Source organism: Copadichromis virginalis, linkage group LG23 (genome assembly GCF_057382275.1).
Source record: "Copadichromis virginalis isolate Kocher_CV1m ecotype Utaka linkage group LG23, C_Virginalis_male_GT1.1, whole genome shotgun sequence".
NCBI lineage: Eukaryota > Metazoa > Chordata > Actinopteri > Cichliformes > Cichlidae > Copadichromis > Copadichromis virginalis.
The window spans coordinates 34,321,264-34,340,339 of NC_140639.1; the positions used below are offsets into that span (position 1 = coordinate 34,321,264).

The window sequence follows — 19,076 nt, forward strand, 5'->3', positions numbered from 1 at the left end:
ATGAGAGTGTGTGTAAAGTGTGCCTCTCTGTGTTCTGTACTCTCTGCACATCAAGGAGGGGAGAAATAACGGGACTGGAAAAAAGGCAAAAATAATCTTAATGTTATTATAGCATCATCACTACCTCTGTCACAAAGTGATAGCGATAAATCAGTCGGCGAGGAAAGGCCTTATTATCACACTTTCATTGCTATGATTTATGTGTAGATTTTGTTTTTATTATTATTATTTTTTTTAAATTTGGGGGGTCTACAGGAGAACTCAGGCCTGGCTGTCATTTTTATAATATAAGCACATTCTGCTAATAATTCATTCATGATATCTACAGTATAAAGACGTATAAAGTATGTAACAATAAAACAAATGCACCCTGAAGTGTCTTCCCTCGATAGTTTGAGACTCTGAGACACTTTAACCAGAATTTATGTCTTTATGTCTAGAAAACTCTTGCAGGCCTTTTAGCAACTTGGTTTGTTTTGTTGCCAAAATGGGCTTTTTGGGTAAATGAATTTCACTAAGAATCAAAAGGGCAGCGGGGAATACGTTGTTTCCAGTTAGTCACAGCTCCAAAAAGTCTCCCGCCAGACAGCCACAGAGCCGCACAGCTCTGTCGTACACTCATTTTACACCTGTGACCACAATCCAGGAACATTCACATGTAAAATGTCAGGATGGATAATTCCATTAGAGTGATGCGTTTTTACCATGCATTAGTTGTTAATGTTTATATACATATTTTATATATCACATTCTGTATACATGCTGCATATACTGGGCAATGCATACTTGAGTGTATGTCTCCTGGCCATTGTGAAATACAATACTTGGATATTGTGTGTAGTATTTTTGATTATTCCTCATGTTATTTAAAGCCTTACTCAAATATCATGCTCTCTACTTTCAGGATGATATATATATATATATATATATATGTATTTCTTTTTTTTTTTTCACAGATTTTACAGCTTGTAGATGCGGTCTGATAAAATGCAGCAGGAGGTTGTTGTTTTTAAGTCTTTCTTTCTCACTGAATAATATTTCCTTTCTAAGAATATTAATAGTTTGACATTTCTCTTATGTGAGCTGATGTTTTGCTGTGTGTGCTGCTCCCTAAGGCTTTGTGTTTTTGTTTAAGGACATAATGATCTCAGATATCAGGGTTACTGATAGAAGTTGACATTTAATGTAACTTCATTAAAGACAAATGCTTTGAAACCTTCTTCTTCACAATACTAGTGGAATTATACAGTTGTCTGCTGCGGCTAAGGACACTGATTAAAAAACTAATTTTAAATCAAACAAAATGTTGCTCTTTAAAATTGATTTACCATACTATATTTATTTATAGAGCTCTTTGAAAACAGGCACAGCTATGACAGAGTATTAGGACCATGTTAAGAAGAAATAAATAGTGTTTATTTCAGGATTAAAGTAGATATTTTGAGATTAAAGTTGAAGTGATACTTTGATAAAAAAGTCAAATGTGGAGGTTACAGTTGCCGTTTCAAGACAAACTGGCACGGCTGCTACACTCTCTAAAAACTCTTTGTGTAGATAAGTTGATCAGCCATCTTGGGATACAAAATACAAACTCTTTACTGCATCAATATTCTTGCATCTTTCTATTCACAGCTATTTCATTTTGCACAAATCTGGCTATCTATTCCAAGTTTGTGTGTTTTTCCTTCTGACCAGATGCAGCTCTCCGCACCATCTTTTCAGTGTGATTAATACTTATCGTCCCACTGTGTTTCTGTACTGAAAAGGTAATAAACTAACTAAAACCAATTCTACTGACTCGTCTACACAAGGTATTTGTAGAGGGTTTAATACTCCTGGCCCTAATACTCATTCATACACAGCAAATGCATGCTGCTGTTGAATCATTGAAAACAATCAAAGACAAAAACTTATTTTATCTGTTAGTTGTAGAAAACTATGTGGAATATTTTTGGTGTTACTATTATTACAATGTTGCTAAAAAATGTTCATGATGATTTTTTTAAATTAAAAAATTGTGTTTATGTTTGTTACCTATCCTTATTTTGATTTTGTGATGTAAATTTATTAGTATTAAAGAACATGATAATCTGTCTGTGCTCATTTGCATAAAGGTATTCATCATAAGCAACACAAGAAAAATTAATTGCATTTATAACATTAGAGTTTGTTAACATCACATCTTTTTTTCTGTGGTTATGGATTAACTGAATTTATCAGTATTAAAGAACTTGGTAAACTATGTTAAGTTTGTTTGCATGAAGCAATATTATGACTCTGTTGAGGCAGATATTATTTAATGGCGTCAAAATTATGTCATAGAGAGTGCTGAGTAAAAAAATCATTTCTAGATCAGTTTATTGAAATATCTCAAATGAAAATAATAATAGCAAATTAAAAACATCAAAACAGCCATGTGCATCAGTTATTAAACTTAACATTTATAATTTATCAACAGTTGATCAATTGTACATTCTAATACAGTATGTTGTGTGCCAGTGTCACAGCATCAAGAGGAATTTTAGTTTAATGAAGAGAAAAGCATAAAAAGGTGCTGTATATGAAGTAAGGACACTTGTGTGTTAGTTAGTTGTGTGTCTTTCAATCTAAGTTAATATTTGTGAGTCTAGCTTTGGCGCGTATGCTGCTCATTTCCATTTTAGGTGGGCGAAGCCATGGCAATATAAAGCTGAGCGCATCATTTGTCTGTCTCACTCTCAAGTCATGAGCTGTGGTGACGATGTGGTTCCTCCTCCTGCTTCTCCACCTTGCTCACATTGAGCTGGTGATCTCACAAGGCAAGTTAATTCAGTTTATTTCATTCTGAACAGTAGTAATATTGTTAATTGTTGGTACTAATTTGAATTTCTCTATATGACCGTGTGTGTGAATGCGTTAGAACTGAGTCCAGATGTGATCCTGAATTTGAACCAAAAAAACCCCAAAACAATCAATGCAGTACTTTTGTGTAAAATTCAACTTAGGAAGAAATCCTTGAAATACCTTTGAAATATTATTTATATTTTAAAATACACCCATTCTCTCGGGTCAGGGTTGCAGGAGCCTATCCCAGCTGTTTTAGGGCGAGAGGCAGGGTACCCCCTGTGCAGGTTGCCACCAGTCTGTCACAGGGCAAACATATAGAGACAGAGAACCATTCGCACTCACAATCACACAGGGCACCTATGACTCTCCTTCTCTCATTTTATTTAAAAACTATATGTAAAATTGTTTTATTTATAGCAGCCTTTTCAAGGTGTGGAAGAAATGTAACAGTTCAATTCAAGTGTATGTCCAGATTTCTGTTGTGATTTTTTTTAAATCAAGACTTTTCAAGTGCAAACTGGGTTTTTCTGTCAAAAAAAAAGTCAAGAAAAGTACAGTATTTACAAAGAGCTCAGTGACAAGAGGCACGTGTTAGAGGAGGGAAGTCCGAGATTTTTGTGACGGATTCTGCAGATGCAGGTGCAAAATATAGTCAGGACAATATTGAAATTAAGAACACAGGCTGATTTTGTCCTGAAATGAACTGACTGCACCTGTGTTTAAAACAGTGCAATATTTGTAAATTATCCATAAAACTAACCACACCCATCAGCATGCCTCCGAATTGTACTCGCATGCTATTTTGGCCCATTAGCAAATTTAGCCCTCGCTGGAAATCACAGTGGTCCAGTGGTTAGTACTGTCACTTCACAGTGCGAAAGTGATTCAAATCCAGCCTGGGGCCTTCCTGTGTGTAGTTTGTCTGTTCTCCTCGTATCTGCATGGGTACTAAGGGCTTAGTTTAATTGGTAATTCTTAATGATGATGGTGAGTGTGAGCATCAGCTGTGTTCTGTCTCCATGTGTTAGCCCTGTGACAGACTGGTAACCTGTCATGGGTGTACAATACCCTTCCTCTTAATCTATGCCATTTACAATAGACACCCCATATGTTAAAAAAATATAAACCACTGTGGTTTTTCATTGTTGTTTTTGTATAAATCTGCTGAGGAATGATGATATTATCCTAAAGAAAGACATGAAGGGATTAAAAAGATTTGTAAAAAAAGTGTTTTTACCGATATTCAGATAAAAAACAAATAAACAAAAGACATTTTAAACTTACAACTTTAAATATTTACTTTGCAGTTCCCAAAAGTAAGTCAGCCATGAAAAAATCATAACAATAATAATAATTTGCTGTATAAACCTTGTATGTTCCTAGCTGAGGACAAACTGATTCTAAAAAACAAAGGAGGCTACCCATGTGAAGGCTACCTTGAAGTCTACCATAACAACATATGGGGTTATGTTGGGGATACACACTGGGACAAGAACACTGAAAAAGTGGTTTGTAAGAGCACTCACTGTGGGGAACCTGTGGAGAACTCAGTAATAGATACTGTTAAGCCTTCTGAAGACAGACCGATCTGGCTCAATGAACTGAAGTGTGAAGGACACGAGAGCGCTCTGTGGAAATGTAAACATCCTGGTTGGAAGTCCAGCTATTACTCAAAGCTCACAGTGAAAAAACTTAAGTGTTCAAGTAAGTTTGTTAGATCTTTCTTTCTCTTTTTTTTCTGGGGGTGGGGGGGAGGTGGGGTGGGGGTGGGGGGTATTGAAAGTACTGACAAAAACTGCAACTTTAAAAGCTTAAACTCTTCGCTAAAAGTTGTTAGGAAAATTAAGAAAATGAACTGTATTGGAAATTACTTGATAGGATCGATTGTGGTGTTTGTTGTTTTTTATCTGTATTTATATTTGGCTGGTAATTGAGTGCGTTCCTCAAGGTAATATCACATTGAGCCTGGATAGACACAAATGTGCTGGAGCTGTCAAGTACTCCATTGATGGCAAACCTCCGGGTTACTTTTGTAACAACAGCACTGGTATGTATTTTCTTTTTGCTAATCTTCTATGTGGCAGAGCTGTTCAAATATTGTCAACATTTCTCTCTCAATTTGATGCTATAATAATATTTTATTGCTTTTCGAAATGTTTTGGACTGTTTTAATTCCTCTCTTAAAAAGGTGAAAAAGAAGCCAGGCTTCTGTGTAAAAATCTCGGGTGTGGTGGACTCAGAGAAATTCCTCCCTCAGAGAGTATGGTTAGTGATAATTTCAGGGACTCATCAAAGATGAAGATCGATTGTTCAGCCTTTAAAAATGCAGATCCAGATCATCTGTGGCAGTGTGTGAATGGCGAACAGGACAATTCAGCATCATGCAAACCTGTTTCTGTCATATGTGAAGGTAACACACACACACACACACACACACACACACACACACACACACATATGGTGAAAGTGTTTTTATGAACAGGTTATACGAGACTGCAGCTCAAAGGAAACCAGTCAAATGTGTGTTCTGGGCAGCTGGAAAAAGAAGAAAATAACAACTGGGTACCTGTTCAACAGGACAACTTTGATTTTGATGTGTGCCAGCAAATGCACTGCGGTAACTCTCTCAGCCCAAACAACAGCACAAACAAAAACCTTAATGTGACATGCAAAGGTAATTCAACACATCTATATTCCAACACAAACAACTTCCAAGCAAACACTTCACACTGTGAAACTGCTCTCTCTCTCTCTCTCTCCCTCAGATAAAGTTAAAGTAGTTCTGAAGGACTCTGGTAAAGACAGCAAGTGCTATGGTACAGTTAATATTGAAGTGAAAGGTTCAGTTAATCCTGTGTGTGCCTCCACCTGGACTAAAAAGGAAGCTGAATTGGTCTGCAAGGAGCTTGGATGTGGGGAAGTGAGTGTTCAAGTTTAGTCAACATAAGTTACCTGGTGTTCTGATACATGGGTACTGAGTGTATCAGAAACTGTCCATACAGCAGTGCTATGGACTTTATTGTAATTAGTGTACTAACGTGCACCATTAATACTGAATGCACATGAAGTAAAAGCTGCTGGAGATGATAACAATATTATATATTTCTTTGATGGCACAAGAATATTAGTGATCACCATGTAGCTTTTTCTCCTCAGTATAGTTGGATTGATGCTTTTTTACAGGGTTGCAACAAATGTTTATTTTGTGAATTTTAATAATCACTTGATTTGATCAACATGGCATTGTTTGAACCTCAAAATAATTAAAGCAGGGGTCCCCGACTCCAGGCCGGTTTTAGATCTCACCTTGAGTCTACACACCTGAATCAAATGATTAGTTCATTACCAGGCCTCTGGAGAACTTCAAGACATGTTGAGGTGGTAATTTGGCCATTTGAATCAGCTGTGTTGGATTACTGACACACCTAAAAACTGCAGGACATCGGCCCCCGAGGCCTGGAGTTGGAAACCCTTGATTAAAATAAATGAATTAAAATTAAAAATGTTTAAAGTAAGTTCAACAGTTTGAGCTCCTAATCAATCCAACCAAACAAGTGGATGTTAGTTTTATCTGTACTGTTTGATAATTTAAGTTATTCCACTGTCTGTGATTTATATTTATTCACCACTCTTTTTTCCCCAGGCTAACAATATGCAGTGACTCGTTGTCTTTAAATCAGTCAGTGTTTTCTGTCTGTCAATGAAATAAAGCAAACTCATAAATGCTCTGTTCTAGCTGATTTATACTAAAGTCGAACGTCAAAATTCAAGAGGGATAATGGACCGTGTGAGCTGCAAAGGCAGCGAGTCCTCACTGTGGCACTGTCAGTCTCAGCATGGCAAGAACATCCAGTGTTCAAACCAACCTTATGTGGTGTGTTCAGGTGAGATACAGCAGTGGAAATGTACAGAGTGGCTGCTGATGGCCTTTGTCTACTTTTATAATGGGATTTTAAATCCTGCAATAAATTCTATGTCGAGAGAGAAAATGAGTTACTTCATTCAGTGAAATTGTGACATTGTTAAATTCTGATTATATTTTTCCCAAAATGTGTTCAGTAAGAGTTTAATTTAATGTATTTATTCTTTTTGTGTTTCGTGGCTGATAAATCTCTTATTGTCGTGGTACAGACAGTGTGGAGGTGAAACTGGCAGATGGTCCTGGAAGATGTGCTGGAAGATTGGAGATAAAGCATGAGGGCCAGTGGAAGAAAGTTCCTGCAAAAGAATGGACAGAGGCTCAATCAGCAGCTGTCTGCAAACAACTGCAATGTGGGGAAAAAGGCAAAACTGAAAAGTTCAGTCAGGGTTCTGGTAGCTTCCTGTCAATAACGTGTCCGAGAAATAAGAAGATATCAAAGATATCTGAGTGTTTAACAGAAAACTCAAACAACCAATTTTCGGATCGGGTAACGGAAGCAGCTGGAATCACCTGTGAGGGTGAGTGTTATTTTTTTTATTTCTCTGCCCTTCAGTGACATCAGCCGGAAAAACGGTTTCCTTTCTTAAAGGAAGAATGTTTGTATCTTTGGCTTTTTAATTGCTTAACACTGATTATATTGGTGAAGTTTGATCAAAACGGGAAATACTAAATTATTACTAATATACGACAAAAGCTTAGAACCAGGAAAAAGCCATTTTCGTTCATCGATGTGAGGCAGAAGAAAAGAAAATGCGTTTTTTCCCCTCAGCTTATTCTTGACCTCATTCAGGCTCAAGAGTCCTTCTATACCTACAGTTTAATACTTGCAAACTAAGAAACGGATTTTTGTTAATCTGTTTTGATCAGAAAAGTGAAATAAGACACTACAACTTTCATTGATCATGCCATATTACCATTTTTTCTTTAACATGCTGCCTTGACTTTTTACTCAAATGTAATTTACAAAATTATTTTTTGGAAAGTCACATGCTTCTTAAGGAAAGTCTTAAAGCCAATGCCCATTTTTTTCTTATAAAGAGAGATAAAACTGAGTATATTTTAATCTTATAAATATTAAATTGGCCTCCAGTTAAATCTTTACTTGATAATTATTATAATTAGTGTTCAATAAGGTGACCCCGAATAACCACTTAGTTATGCTGGAATAAGCCCAGACTGTGGTATATCTCCATTCAGCTTCTTTCACCAAGTATGTATTTATGCACCACTTTCCTATTTTTGTGTCTATGTCTTTGTGAACCACTGACCTTTCAACAGGTAGACGACCTGCACAGCCACTTACTGTATATCATGTTTCTCTCTTTGTGTCCATCAGGTCACAAGGTGGTGTTTTTAAGTGGAACCTGTTCTGGTCACGTGGGGATAGAGCATGGCAGAGAAATCTACTGGCTCTCTGGGTCTAAAGAGACATGGAACCAAGAGTCTGCAGACACAGTGTGTCAGCAGATGCATTGTGGGAACGCTGCAAACTTTTCTTTCAATTTTAGGGCTGATATGATTAATAAAGTTTGGAAAAACTCTTTTAGCTGCTCATCCAGAAAAAAGTCTCTTTTTGAGTGTAACCAAACTACACCTCTGCCTCCTGACCACCATAATTCTACTGCCTATGTGAAATGTTCAGGTAATGTGAAATATGAAGGAGTTAAAGTATAAAACTAAGAATAAGGTCATTATGGAATTGATTTATTGTGTCACAGAAGAGACAATTTATTTATAACAGACTTTACCTTTTAATGTCCATAGATGTACATTCACCTCCTTGTTTTCTCTCAATCAAATTTCTACTATTTTCTATTTTTTCTGAAACCTAGCTTGGTCTAAGAAGTTGTGAAATATCTGCTGATACTAGTTTCCTCTTAAATTTAACTTTTTCATGTCACAACAGGAAATATTGAGATGAGGTTGACGAACAGCTGCTGGGGAAAAGTCAGGATTCATGTAGAAGAGAAAGAAGGAGATATGTGTGCAGACACCTGGACAGAAGACAAGTCTGTGAAGCTGTGTGAAAAGCTGAACTGTGGGACGCCCATAAAAGCCCACAACAGTCCCAAAGATGGTGATATCCTCTTTAAGAGTTTACACCCGACAAATCAGACTACTGACCTGACACAGAGCATCTTTGTCAAAAACCAGGACAATGATACGTCCTGTAAAGAAAAACCAGCCTATGTTGTTTGCTCAGGTAATTGTTTTTTAAAAGTAATTTTATATTACAAAAATATAATAAATGTCATAACTTGCTTTTTAAAAAGTTTCATTTTCAACTGATTTGGACCCTTTGGAAAAAAGTGCCAGTTTTATTGGTTTGTTGATTCTTCAGTCACTAAGTTACAGGATAACAGAATGTAAAAAACAAACAAAAAGACATAAGTCTGTTTTTAAATGTTCCTTCAAATGTTTTAAAAATATCTTTTTAAATACTATTTTTCATAATTAAGCTCATTTGTGTTAAAGAAGCAAATATAAATCTTTCTGAAGCTATCAGACTGAAATTCTTTACACTAAGATGATGATAGTTCTTGTTGCTTAAAATTCTAATTAAACATAAAATAAGAGTATTATAAATATATAGCATGATTTTCATAATATTTTCTTTCAGGTAGTGTCAAGCCCAGATTTAGCATTCCCAGTTACAAATGCTTTGGAAACGTAGAGGTGGAGTATGAGGGGAAGTGGATCCCTGTGTGCGAGGATGCTCTCAAAGACACTAACAATGGAAACACCATCTGTCAGGAGCTTAAATGTGGTGATGCTGTGGAAACTCTTCCCTACTTTGGACCTGCACCAGCAGATAAATTAGCCATTTCAAACCTAAACTGCATTGCAAATGCTAACAGTCCATTATCTGCATGCAGCAGTATTACTGCTTCTACAGCTGCCTGCAAACACAGTGGCCTCCGATGCTCTGGTGTGTATAATGATCTTTGTGTCAGCAGTTTCTGAATTATTCTTTGCTCCTTCAGCCTAATTTTAAAATAAAGGCTTTGAAACTGAATTGAAATTGAAACAAACTGAGACTAGTTTGTATTTCAGAAAAATGTTGAGATAAAAATAATGCTGCTTTCAAACTTTGACATGCTCGCCTTCAAAGGTTACTTTTAGTGCAATAAAGGTTAGAATGTTAACATCCTCACCTCCATTAATGATATTTGTTCTACTCAGTTTTACTCTTTTCTTTTCTGCTTGTTGTCCATGTCACCAGTATGGCTCTGCCACACAGTCTGACTCACTTAATGTCTGGAATCAGCTGGAAACAGCTGGCCTGTGCAGTCTGATGGTTATAGAAATATCGCTGTCAGTCATCTCTTTGTTATCACTCTATAAAATCATTTTATTTACGCAGCAGTCAGAAGGGTAGCTAAACTTCAAAAGTGTAAAACTTTAAGTTGATGCAGGATCATAATGTCATTTCTGTGTGCAGAGTGTGTTATTTATATCATTCAGATCCTGTTGGTTACATCATGTTTTGTGAACTTTTTATTTCTCTTGTCTGTCTCAGAATGGAGGACGATGGTACCTGACAAAAAGGCCTGTAGTGGAACAGTGTTGGTTCACTGGAGACAGGGACTCAGTGCTGTTTCCAGAGAAAACTTCAATGAAACTGAGAAGGAAAAGCTTTGCCAGAATATGGACTGTGGTGGATACCAATCAAAAAATGAAATCCACCCCCAAACAATTGAAATAGATTCTTTTTGGAACAAAAGCTTCAGCTGTGGTGAAAATCCAGGAAGCATTTGGGAATGTGAAAATAAAACCACACCCTCAAGGAAGGAGCCTGTCTTTATTGAATGCAAAAGTAAGATTTATATCAGCAGGACTGATCTTAAATGATCACAGACATTTTACATTTGCACTGGAAACACTGAAGAGTGAAACAAGACACTCGGAGTGTGAAGGAGAATTATTCCAGATACACTGGATAAAGTAACAAACCAAAGCTAAAAGTGTTAAATGAACTATTTGATTATGGACTTGTGCTTCATATTTTGACTTTGCAGTGCAGAGAAGATTAACTGATCATTTCTACCTCAGTGCTTTATGTCTTTATCAATACTTGACTGCAGTGTTTATTGCTTTCCTTCCCAGAGGAGCCCAGTGTCAGCCTTTCACAGGGCTGCCGTGGGGAAGTGAGGATAGATGACGTTCCAGTGTGTGCTAGTAACTGGGATCTATCCTATGCACACAAAGTTTGCCAAGAAAAGCTTTGTGGCAATGCTGTCTTTATTGAATCCAAAGCTTCATCAAAGGGTTCAGGTAACATTTACCATGTCAGCTGTGAAAAGTACCATTCCATCATTGGCCAGTGCAGGAGGACTAAAGGAAAGTGTGACACAAATGTGGTGTTCATTACTTGTAGTGGTAAGTGTGAGTCCATACACCTCTCTTTCCATAAACTCATCCCTATATACAGTACATACATGTATGTCCTCTCTTAATTCTGGTAGTATTTTAATTCATTATCTTGGGATAATTTTTAGGTATTTATTTTATAAAACAGAAGATTATTTCTTTAAAATAAAAATGACATTGTCAAGCTCATAAGATAGTGAAGCTACAAATAATTTGCATTGCAAACCATGACACTTATAGTCTGGCAGGTTCTGTCCAGAAATCTGAGTTATTTGTTGAAAATTTCTAAAAATAAATATGTGGAACACATGTTTTACACTCCAACTTTAATAAATGCAGAGTGATGACACGTGCTTGCTTTGCTCCTAGTGATTTTGCTAAAGCTAAGGTGACCATCTCTAACATCATATTTGCCAGACAGAAGTGGATGAGCTTGTTTCCTTCTTTAAACACAGTTTCTTTGCTTTTACAGAAAGTGTAAAGTTCCGCACGACTGAAAAACATGGAGGTGTCCTTTATGTCAATTATCGAGATAAGTGGGAAAGAGTATGTCCATTTAATCATTCCCAAAACTTAAAGCTCTGTGAAGAGATTGATAAAGAGACCCCTAGCACCTCTACGGAAATCAAACAGGTAAATCTTTACATTTTACATCTTGAATCGGTCACTGATTTGTCTCATATTCTACAAACCAAAATCATGGACAGTTTCCTGGCTCTGTGTCTCAGCTTAATCTAATAATGAAGACTGGAATCTCACTTTTTAAATATTTAGGTTTATAAAATGGAAAGAAATGCATGAGACTTGTATCTGAATAAACACAAATTGACCAAATGTTTGAAACTTTCTGGACACTTTGCTGACACAAAGTTTGCAGAAATATAAAAGAAATTGAATGTCCCAATACTTTTGGTCTGGACTTCTAGTGACTTCTTTTGCTGTGTGTTGCTTCAGTCCGGCCTGTTTTTTACTGCCAGAGAAAATTTCAGTGTTTTTGATTTTGGCTGTACCTCTAAATGTGAAAAAGTTTAAATTTGATTCAAGGTCAACTTAGAAACAACACTGGAGTTCACTGATGTTACCATGGATGTCAGGCGCTCTGTCAAAAGAAGTTCCTGTGAAAGCACTAATCAAGTTAAAATATATTGTCCCGGTAAGAGAAACCATGAATCCATCAATCAATTAGTTGTTTTTGACAGAAAGACACTTTTTGTATTCTGTAAATCTGAGCTGACTTACTTTGATCAACGTGATACAGATAAAGTGGAATTCAAACTCACTGTAACTGAATCCAGAAAAAAACATAATAAACTGGCTGTGTGTGATTTCAGACTATGAAACACTGACTACCGCAACACCAACCCCACCACGTCCGCCTATACCCACAGGACCTATTATCGTGGGTGTGATATTTCTTCTTGTTGTAGTGATCTTGATTTCTTCATTTATACGAATGTATGTCAGGAGAGTCAGGGAGTCCAGAGCTTTAGGTGAGTATATTTATTACATGACTTACACACATGTTTTTTTATTTGTTTGTTTTTGCTCTAATGAATTACCTTAAAAGGCATAAAAATCCTGACTGAACATGAGATCAATCCAGAGCTTTCATGCTTAAAGGAAAAGGGTGTTGGAAACTTTTAGAGGGCAGTCTTTCAGCATACTGACTGAATTCTGACTCAAATAATGCCGTCACTGCTGCTGATTGAACAAGGAGCCCATCAGCTCCACCAAACTCGACCAAATGTAAATACAGAACAGGGAAAATTAAGAACGCCTGTGCTTGTGGTGTGCTTTTCATGCTCCTGTGCTCCTTGTACAGTTACTTCACTGGTACATTAGCACAGTGCATTGGTGAGACAGCTGTTGCTGTATGAGTAAATTTATAACACTGTAACCTTTCAGCAAGAATGCTGCCAGGGAAAGACATGGAGTTTGAAAGTGGAGATTATGAGGACATCATGGACAAAGACAATGAGATGGAAGACTTCAGTCGTGGCAGTGAGTCATTCATTCAGTGTTATCTTATCTGTTTTTCTTTCTAAACAGTGTTTAAAGTCCATAGCTTAATGGCCTTTGATATACTCTACACCACTACTATCGTTATTTTAATTTGGACACGATAATATGAGAAGCTGCACCACCTACACTAACTACTGCATGTTAGTACTACAGTTTTCTGTCTTCATAACTTATTTTTAAATAACTGTACTATATCAAGAACGTCAGTGGCTCTGCCCATATAAATTGTTACCTGTTTTTATATGTTTTATATAAAAACATGTATATGTTTTTTATCCTCTTCAACGTCATCCTTCCTGCTGTCGAGTTGAAGGTGCACAAATTTAAATTTCACCTAAATTTCAAAAAGATAGACATAAAACAGGTATAAAAAGTAAAATTATCTTTCAAAAAAGTAATATCAGGACAACGCATCTTCTCTTTGACAGGATTACACCATCTTTTGTTCACATATAAATCCAGACCCCCACCTTTTCTCTTGCCACTAGCTTTAGCTTCTGTGTCAGATTGTATCAGAGTGGAACCAGTTATATACACATTATCCAATCCAATCCAACTTTAGTTATATAGCACTTTAAAAACAACAAAGTTGACCAAAGTGCTTTCCAATAATAAAACAGAGATAGCAGTTAAAAACCATACATTAAGCATACAAAGAAATAAATATAAATAACAATAAAATAAATACATATTTTATGTAATACATATTTAAATATGAAAAAGAAGATAAAAAGGTAAAAATCAGTGTATATATATATATATATATATATATATATATATATATATATATATATATATATATATATATAAAAACACCCAGCACGCCCCTGCGGGCGGTTTATCCTTCAAGCTCGGGTCCTCTACCAGAGGCCTGGGAGCTTGAGGGTCCTGCGCAGTATCTTAGCTGTTCCCAGGACTGCGCTCTTCTGGACAGAGATCTCCGATGTTATTCCCGGGATCTGCTGGAGCCACTCGCCTAACTTGGGAGTCACCGCACCTAGTGCTCCGATTACCACGGGGACCACCATTACCTTCACCCTCCACATCCTCTCGAGCTCTTCTCTGAGCCCTTGGTATTTCTCCAGCTTCTCGTGTTCCTTCTTCCTGATATTGCTGTCATTCGGAACCGCTACATCGATCACTACGGCCGTCTTCTTCTGTTTGTCTACCACCACTATGTCCGGTTGGTTAGCCACCACCATTTTGTCCGTCTGTATCTGGAAGTCCCACAGGATCTTAGCTCGGTCATTCTCCACCACCCTTGGGGGCATCTCCCATTTTGACCTTGGGACTTCCAGGTTATACTCGGCACAGATGTTCCTGTACACTATGCCGGCCACTTGGTTATGGCGTTCCATGTATGCCTTGCCTGCTAGCATCTTGCACCCTGCTGTTATGTGCTGGATTGTCTCTGGAGCATCTTTACACAGCCTGCACCTGGGGTCTTGCCTGGTGTGATAGACCCCAGCCTCTATGGATCTTGTACTCAGAGCTTGTTCTTGTGCTGCCATGATTAGTGCCTCTGTGCTGTCTTTCAGTCCAGCTTTGTCCAGCCACTGGTAGGATTTCTGGATATCAGCCACCTCCTCTATCTGCCGGTGGTACATACCATGCAGAGGCCTGTCCTTCCATGATGGTTCCTCGTCTCCCTCCTCTTTCTTGAGGTATTCACTGAGCACTCGGTCAGTTGGGGCCATCTTCCCAATGTATTCTTGGATGTTCGTTGTCTCATCCTGGACTGTGGTGCTGACACTCACCAGTCCCCGGCCCCCTTCCTTCCGCTTAGCGTACAGCCTCAGGGTGCTGGACTTGGGGTGAAACCCTCCATGCATGGTAAGGAGCTTTCTTGTCTTTATGTCAGTGGCTTCTATCGCCTCCTTTGGCCAGCCTATTACCCCAGCAGGGTACCTGATCACGGGCAGGGCGTACGTGTTGATGGCCCGGATCTTGTTCTTACCATTCAGCTGACTCCTCAGGACTTGCCTGACCCTCTGCAGGTACTTGGTGGTTGCAGCTTTTCTAGTGGCCTCTTCATGGTTCCCATTTGCCTGCGGGATCCCCAGGTACTTGTAACTGTCCTCTATGTCTGCAATGTTGCCTTCTGGTAGTTCAATCCCCTCAGTTCTGACTACCTTCCCTCTCTTTGTTACCATCCGACTACACTTCTCCAGTCCGAACGACATTCCAATGTCATTGCTGTATAGCCTGGTAGTGTGGATCAGTGAATCGATGTCTCGTTCACTCTTGGCATACAGCTTGATGTCATCCATGTACAGGAGGTGGCTGACAACTGCTCCGTTCCGTAGTCGGTATCCGCAGCCAGTCTTGTTAATGATCTCACTGAGGGGGTTCAGGCCTATGCAGAACAGCAGTGGGGACAGAGCATCTCCTTGGTAGATCCCGCACTTGATGGTGACTTGTGCTATGGGCTTGGAGTTGGCCTCTAGTGTTGTACGCCACATCCCCATTGAGTTCCTGATGAAGGCTCTTAGGGTCCCATTGATCTTGTACAATTCTAGGCATTCCAGTATCCAGCTGTGGGGCATTGAGTCATAGGCCTTCTTGTAATCAATCCAGGCAGTGCACAGGTTGGTCAGTCTGGTCTTGCAGTCTCGGCTGACTGTTCTGTCTACCAGTAGCTGGTGTTTTGCGCCTCTGGTATTCTTGCCAATCCCTTTCTGTGCCCCACTCATGTATTGACCCATGTGCCTGTTCATCTTAGCCGATATGATGCCTGACAGGAGCTTCCCTGTTCAGGGAGGTCGCTGTGGTCTGCCCTCAAATCCTCTAGCCACTGAGCATTGCCGTTATGGGTTGCATCCTTCTCCCATATGCTCTTCCAGTATTGCTCCGTCTCCAGCCTTGGTGGTGCTGTTCTCTTATTGTTCCCTTGCCACTGAGAGTACACCTTTGCTGGTTCTGTGGAGAACAGCTGGTTTATTCTCCTGCCTTCTATCTCTCTGTTGTACCTCCTCAAGCGGCTGGCCAAGGCTGTGAGTCTTTGCTTGGCAGTTTCCAAGGCCTCAGGTATGGACAGCTTGCTGTATTTCTTAGGCACCGTATATGTCGCACCTTTCTGCAACTCCGTTAGTTGGCTAACCTCCCTCCGTGCTACTTTGATCTTGCCCTCTAGCCTCCTATTGTATTGTAGATCTATTGTAGATCAGCTTGTTAGTGTCGGTAATCGTGGTTGTAGGTATTGCCCGTAGTGCTGCATTAACATCATCTAGCAGATCTTCTGAGGGTACTTCACGTAATCTTGGTAACCGGCTACGGGGGATCCAGGTTTCAAGCTTGGCCATGATCTGACGATGTCAGAGGAATTGGTGCACAAATTATCATCACTCACAGATCAGTGCTGTCACTCTCTATACACAGTTCGCACGATTGCAAAGTGAAAGCAAAAAAACAAGCGCAAATTCAAACGCGACTTCAATATGTCACATATTGACAGTGGCTCACCGATGCCAATGACATAATTACCCAGCTACATTTCTGAAAGAATGCAAAAGCATTGACATATATTTTTCCTACAATAGCCCGACAGGCAGGGAAGAGATAGATTCTGGTAGCCCGACTGAAAAAATCGCTAGCTCCGGGACGTCGGGCTAGCGATATTGCGAGCCCTGTATCTGATTGAAATAAAATAAATAAAAGCTATACTATCCGCTTCTTCTGGGCTATATTCTCAGCAGCATAAGGAGAATCATGTGCTAACAGCTGTCTAAATGACTCGGCTAAAGTTAGTAGCATGCTTGTTGTTTTTGTCTTTGCACTAGGATGATGTCGGCGTAAATGTGCAGTCATATTCGTTGTGTTCCCACTAGTGCTTTCAGGTTAATCTCGTTGAAATGACCTTAACGCCACAACACGGCAAATCTCCGTTAACGAGCTACCGCCGATCGCTCCGTGCATGGGGCTAGACGGCCAACACGTTAACGAGCTAACTGCGCTAACACACTAGTTCACACCAATGTAATTGAGCATTGCATGGCACATCCAACATACTGTTTTACTTTAGTCCATGACTCGCTTACCTTCAGGGTCATACGTCACATGAAAACCAAAATAATTCCAAACGCCAGATCTGAATGAGGTTCAATTTGCCTGTTACAAGGAGAGCTTAACTTCTGTCTCGCTAGCTTGCCCTGCGCTCTTCCTTCTGACTATGCTGTCTGTGTTGAGCGCTCAGTGAATCTGCATTCGACTACTCCGCCTAGCCTGCACTGTCGAGCCTAGGCGGAGTAGTCGAATGCAGATTCACTGAGCGCTCAACACAGACAGCATCGTCAGAAGGAAAATTGATAAAATTAATTACAAATGCTGTATTGTTCGATACATATGCGTACCGAACCGAAAGCACTGTATCGAACGGTTCAATATCGATACGAATATCGTTGCACCCCTAATATATATATATATATATATATATATATATATATGGACTTTATATTGGTAGATATAAAGTCCAGGCACAGATCTGGGATGTGAAAGTTTATTTTTTAATACAATATTAGCTTTTTTTCATTCAGGATTCAGATCTGAGACTGAATTTGTCTCAGAAAATGATGGGCGGAGTGTTTCCTCTTTACCTTATGATGATATTGATGAAGCAGATGAGGCTCGACCCCTGACCTTTCCGGCCACTACTGCTCCTGCTGCCCAAGACATCAACGTTCATGAAGGTGTCCATAATGAAAACACTAGAAAGTTCTGAACCAGTTTGAACACAGTGTTTTCACATTTCAGTACCAATAAATTTCAAATTTGAAAATGGCATCAATCTAATCAGTGTTTAACTGTGCCAAACATTTTTCTTTGTGACAGATGGGGTAACCTACGAAGTGGAAGATCCACAGGAGAGTTATGATGACATTGATACAATCCCTGAAACTGCACAGACTACAGCAGAGATCCACGACAGCCCTGAAACACCACATGACTTAAACACAGCAGCCCCAGGATTGGTGAAGAGGGATGAGGACTACCTAGAGCCAGATCAAGACAAGTGAGCCAAATGCAGCTTTAGAAACTACTTAAAAAAAAAAAAGTCTCACAAAGTGGCTCATGACAAACACGACAAAATTAACTGTTCTTTTTCTCTAATTAAAAATAAGAGGTCAAAAATAATTAAAATATATTCATGCAACATACATTTACTGAAATTCCTTGAAGAAAACGACATTTAATGCAAGAACTTAATTTTAAAAGAATTTAAATCCATCCCTTGATCCTGTATAGCAAAAAACTTAAAATGTAACAAAAAAGACAGATACTAGTGTTATCAATAAATCATTCCATGATATTGTGTTTAATAGTAGTTGAATGTAAAGCTTTTATCAAACATGTCTGTACTGTGTGGTATTACATTTTTCATTCAGTTTTCTTTGTTTAAATGCGTGACGTTGATGCAACACATGAGCTAGCTAATAGATAGATAGATAGATAGATAGATAGATAGATAGATAGATAGATATTAAAAAGGTTTGCTTAGCTTACAGTTTCTTAAAGGTGGGGAGCTAGCCTCCTCTTCCTGCTTCTTGTTTTCAGGCTTAGCTAAGCTAACTGTCTTGTTACATTTATATTCAGCTATAAATGTGAGTGTAATATCGATATTTTCATCAAACTCTGTAGAAACAAACAAGTGTATGCCTCATAATATTAAGCTACTGTTCTAAATATAGTATACTCTTTAAAACATAAAGAATTCAATAAGTTTTGGTTGCCATCTTTTGTCTTTCTGAGTGATTTTGTTTCAATTAACACATCAGTTAATGGTCCAACCTGAAATACCAGTGCTGTTGGTATTTTGAAACTGGTCCTTTAGTCCTCATGTTAAAGATGCTCAACTTCACAGGAACATATCTGAGTGACACGTGTGTGATCTTTCATCGTGTTTAGCTTCGCTGGTACATTTTGTTTCAGCACTAGTCAA

General features: G+C 38.6%; 1 protein-coding gene across 1 annotated transcript; it reads left to right on the plus strand.

Moving 5' to 3' along the window:
* The first annotated feature begins 2,740 nt into the window (after positions 1-2,740).
* Positions 2,741-18,869, plus strand: LOC146681454 (scavenger receptor cysteine-rich type 1 protein M130-like). Its single transcript, XM_085448773.1, has 19 exons — positions 2,741-2,798; positions 4,210-4,530; positions 4,775-4,873; positions 5,015-5,236; positions 5,309-5,500; positions 5,592-5,746; positions 6,563-6,710; positions 6,958-7,266; positions 8,085-8,390; positions 8,655-8,951; positions 9,369-9,677; positions 10,269-10,565; positions 10,856-11,128; positions 11,592-11,752; positions 12,164-12,272; positions 12,451-12,609; positions 13,025-13,120; positions 17,674-17,826; positions 17,969-18,869. Exons 1-19 carry the CDS (start codon positions 2,741-2,743, stop codon positions 18,151-18,153), a joined length of 3,849 nt encoding a protein of 1,282 aa, XP_085304899.1. The 3' UTR covers positions 18,154-18,869.
* Positions 18,870-19,076: the final 207 nt, after the last annotated feature.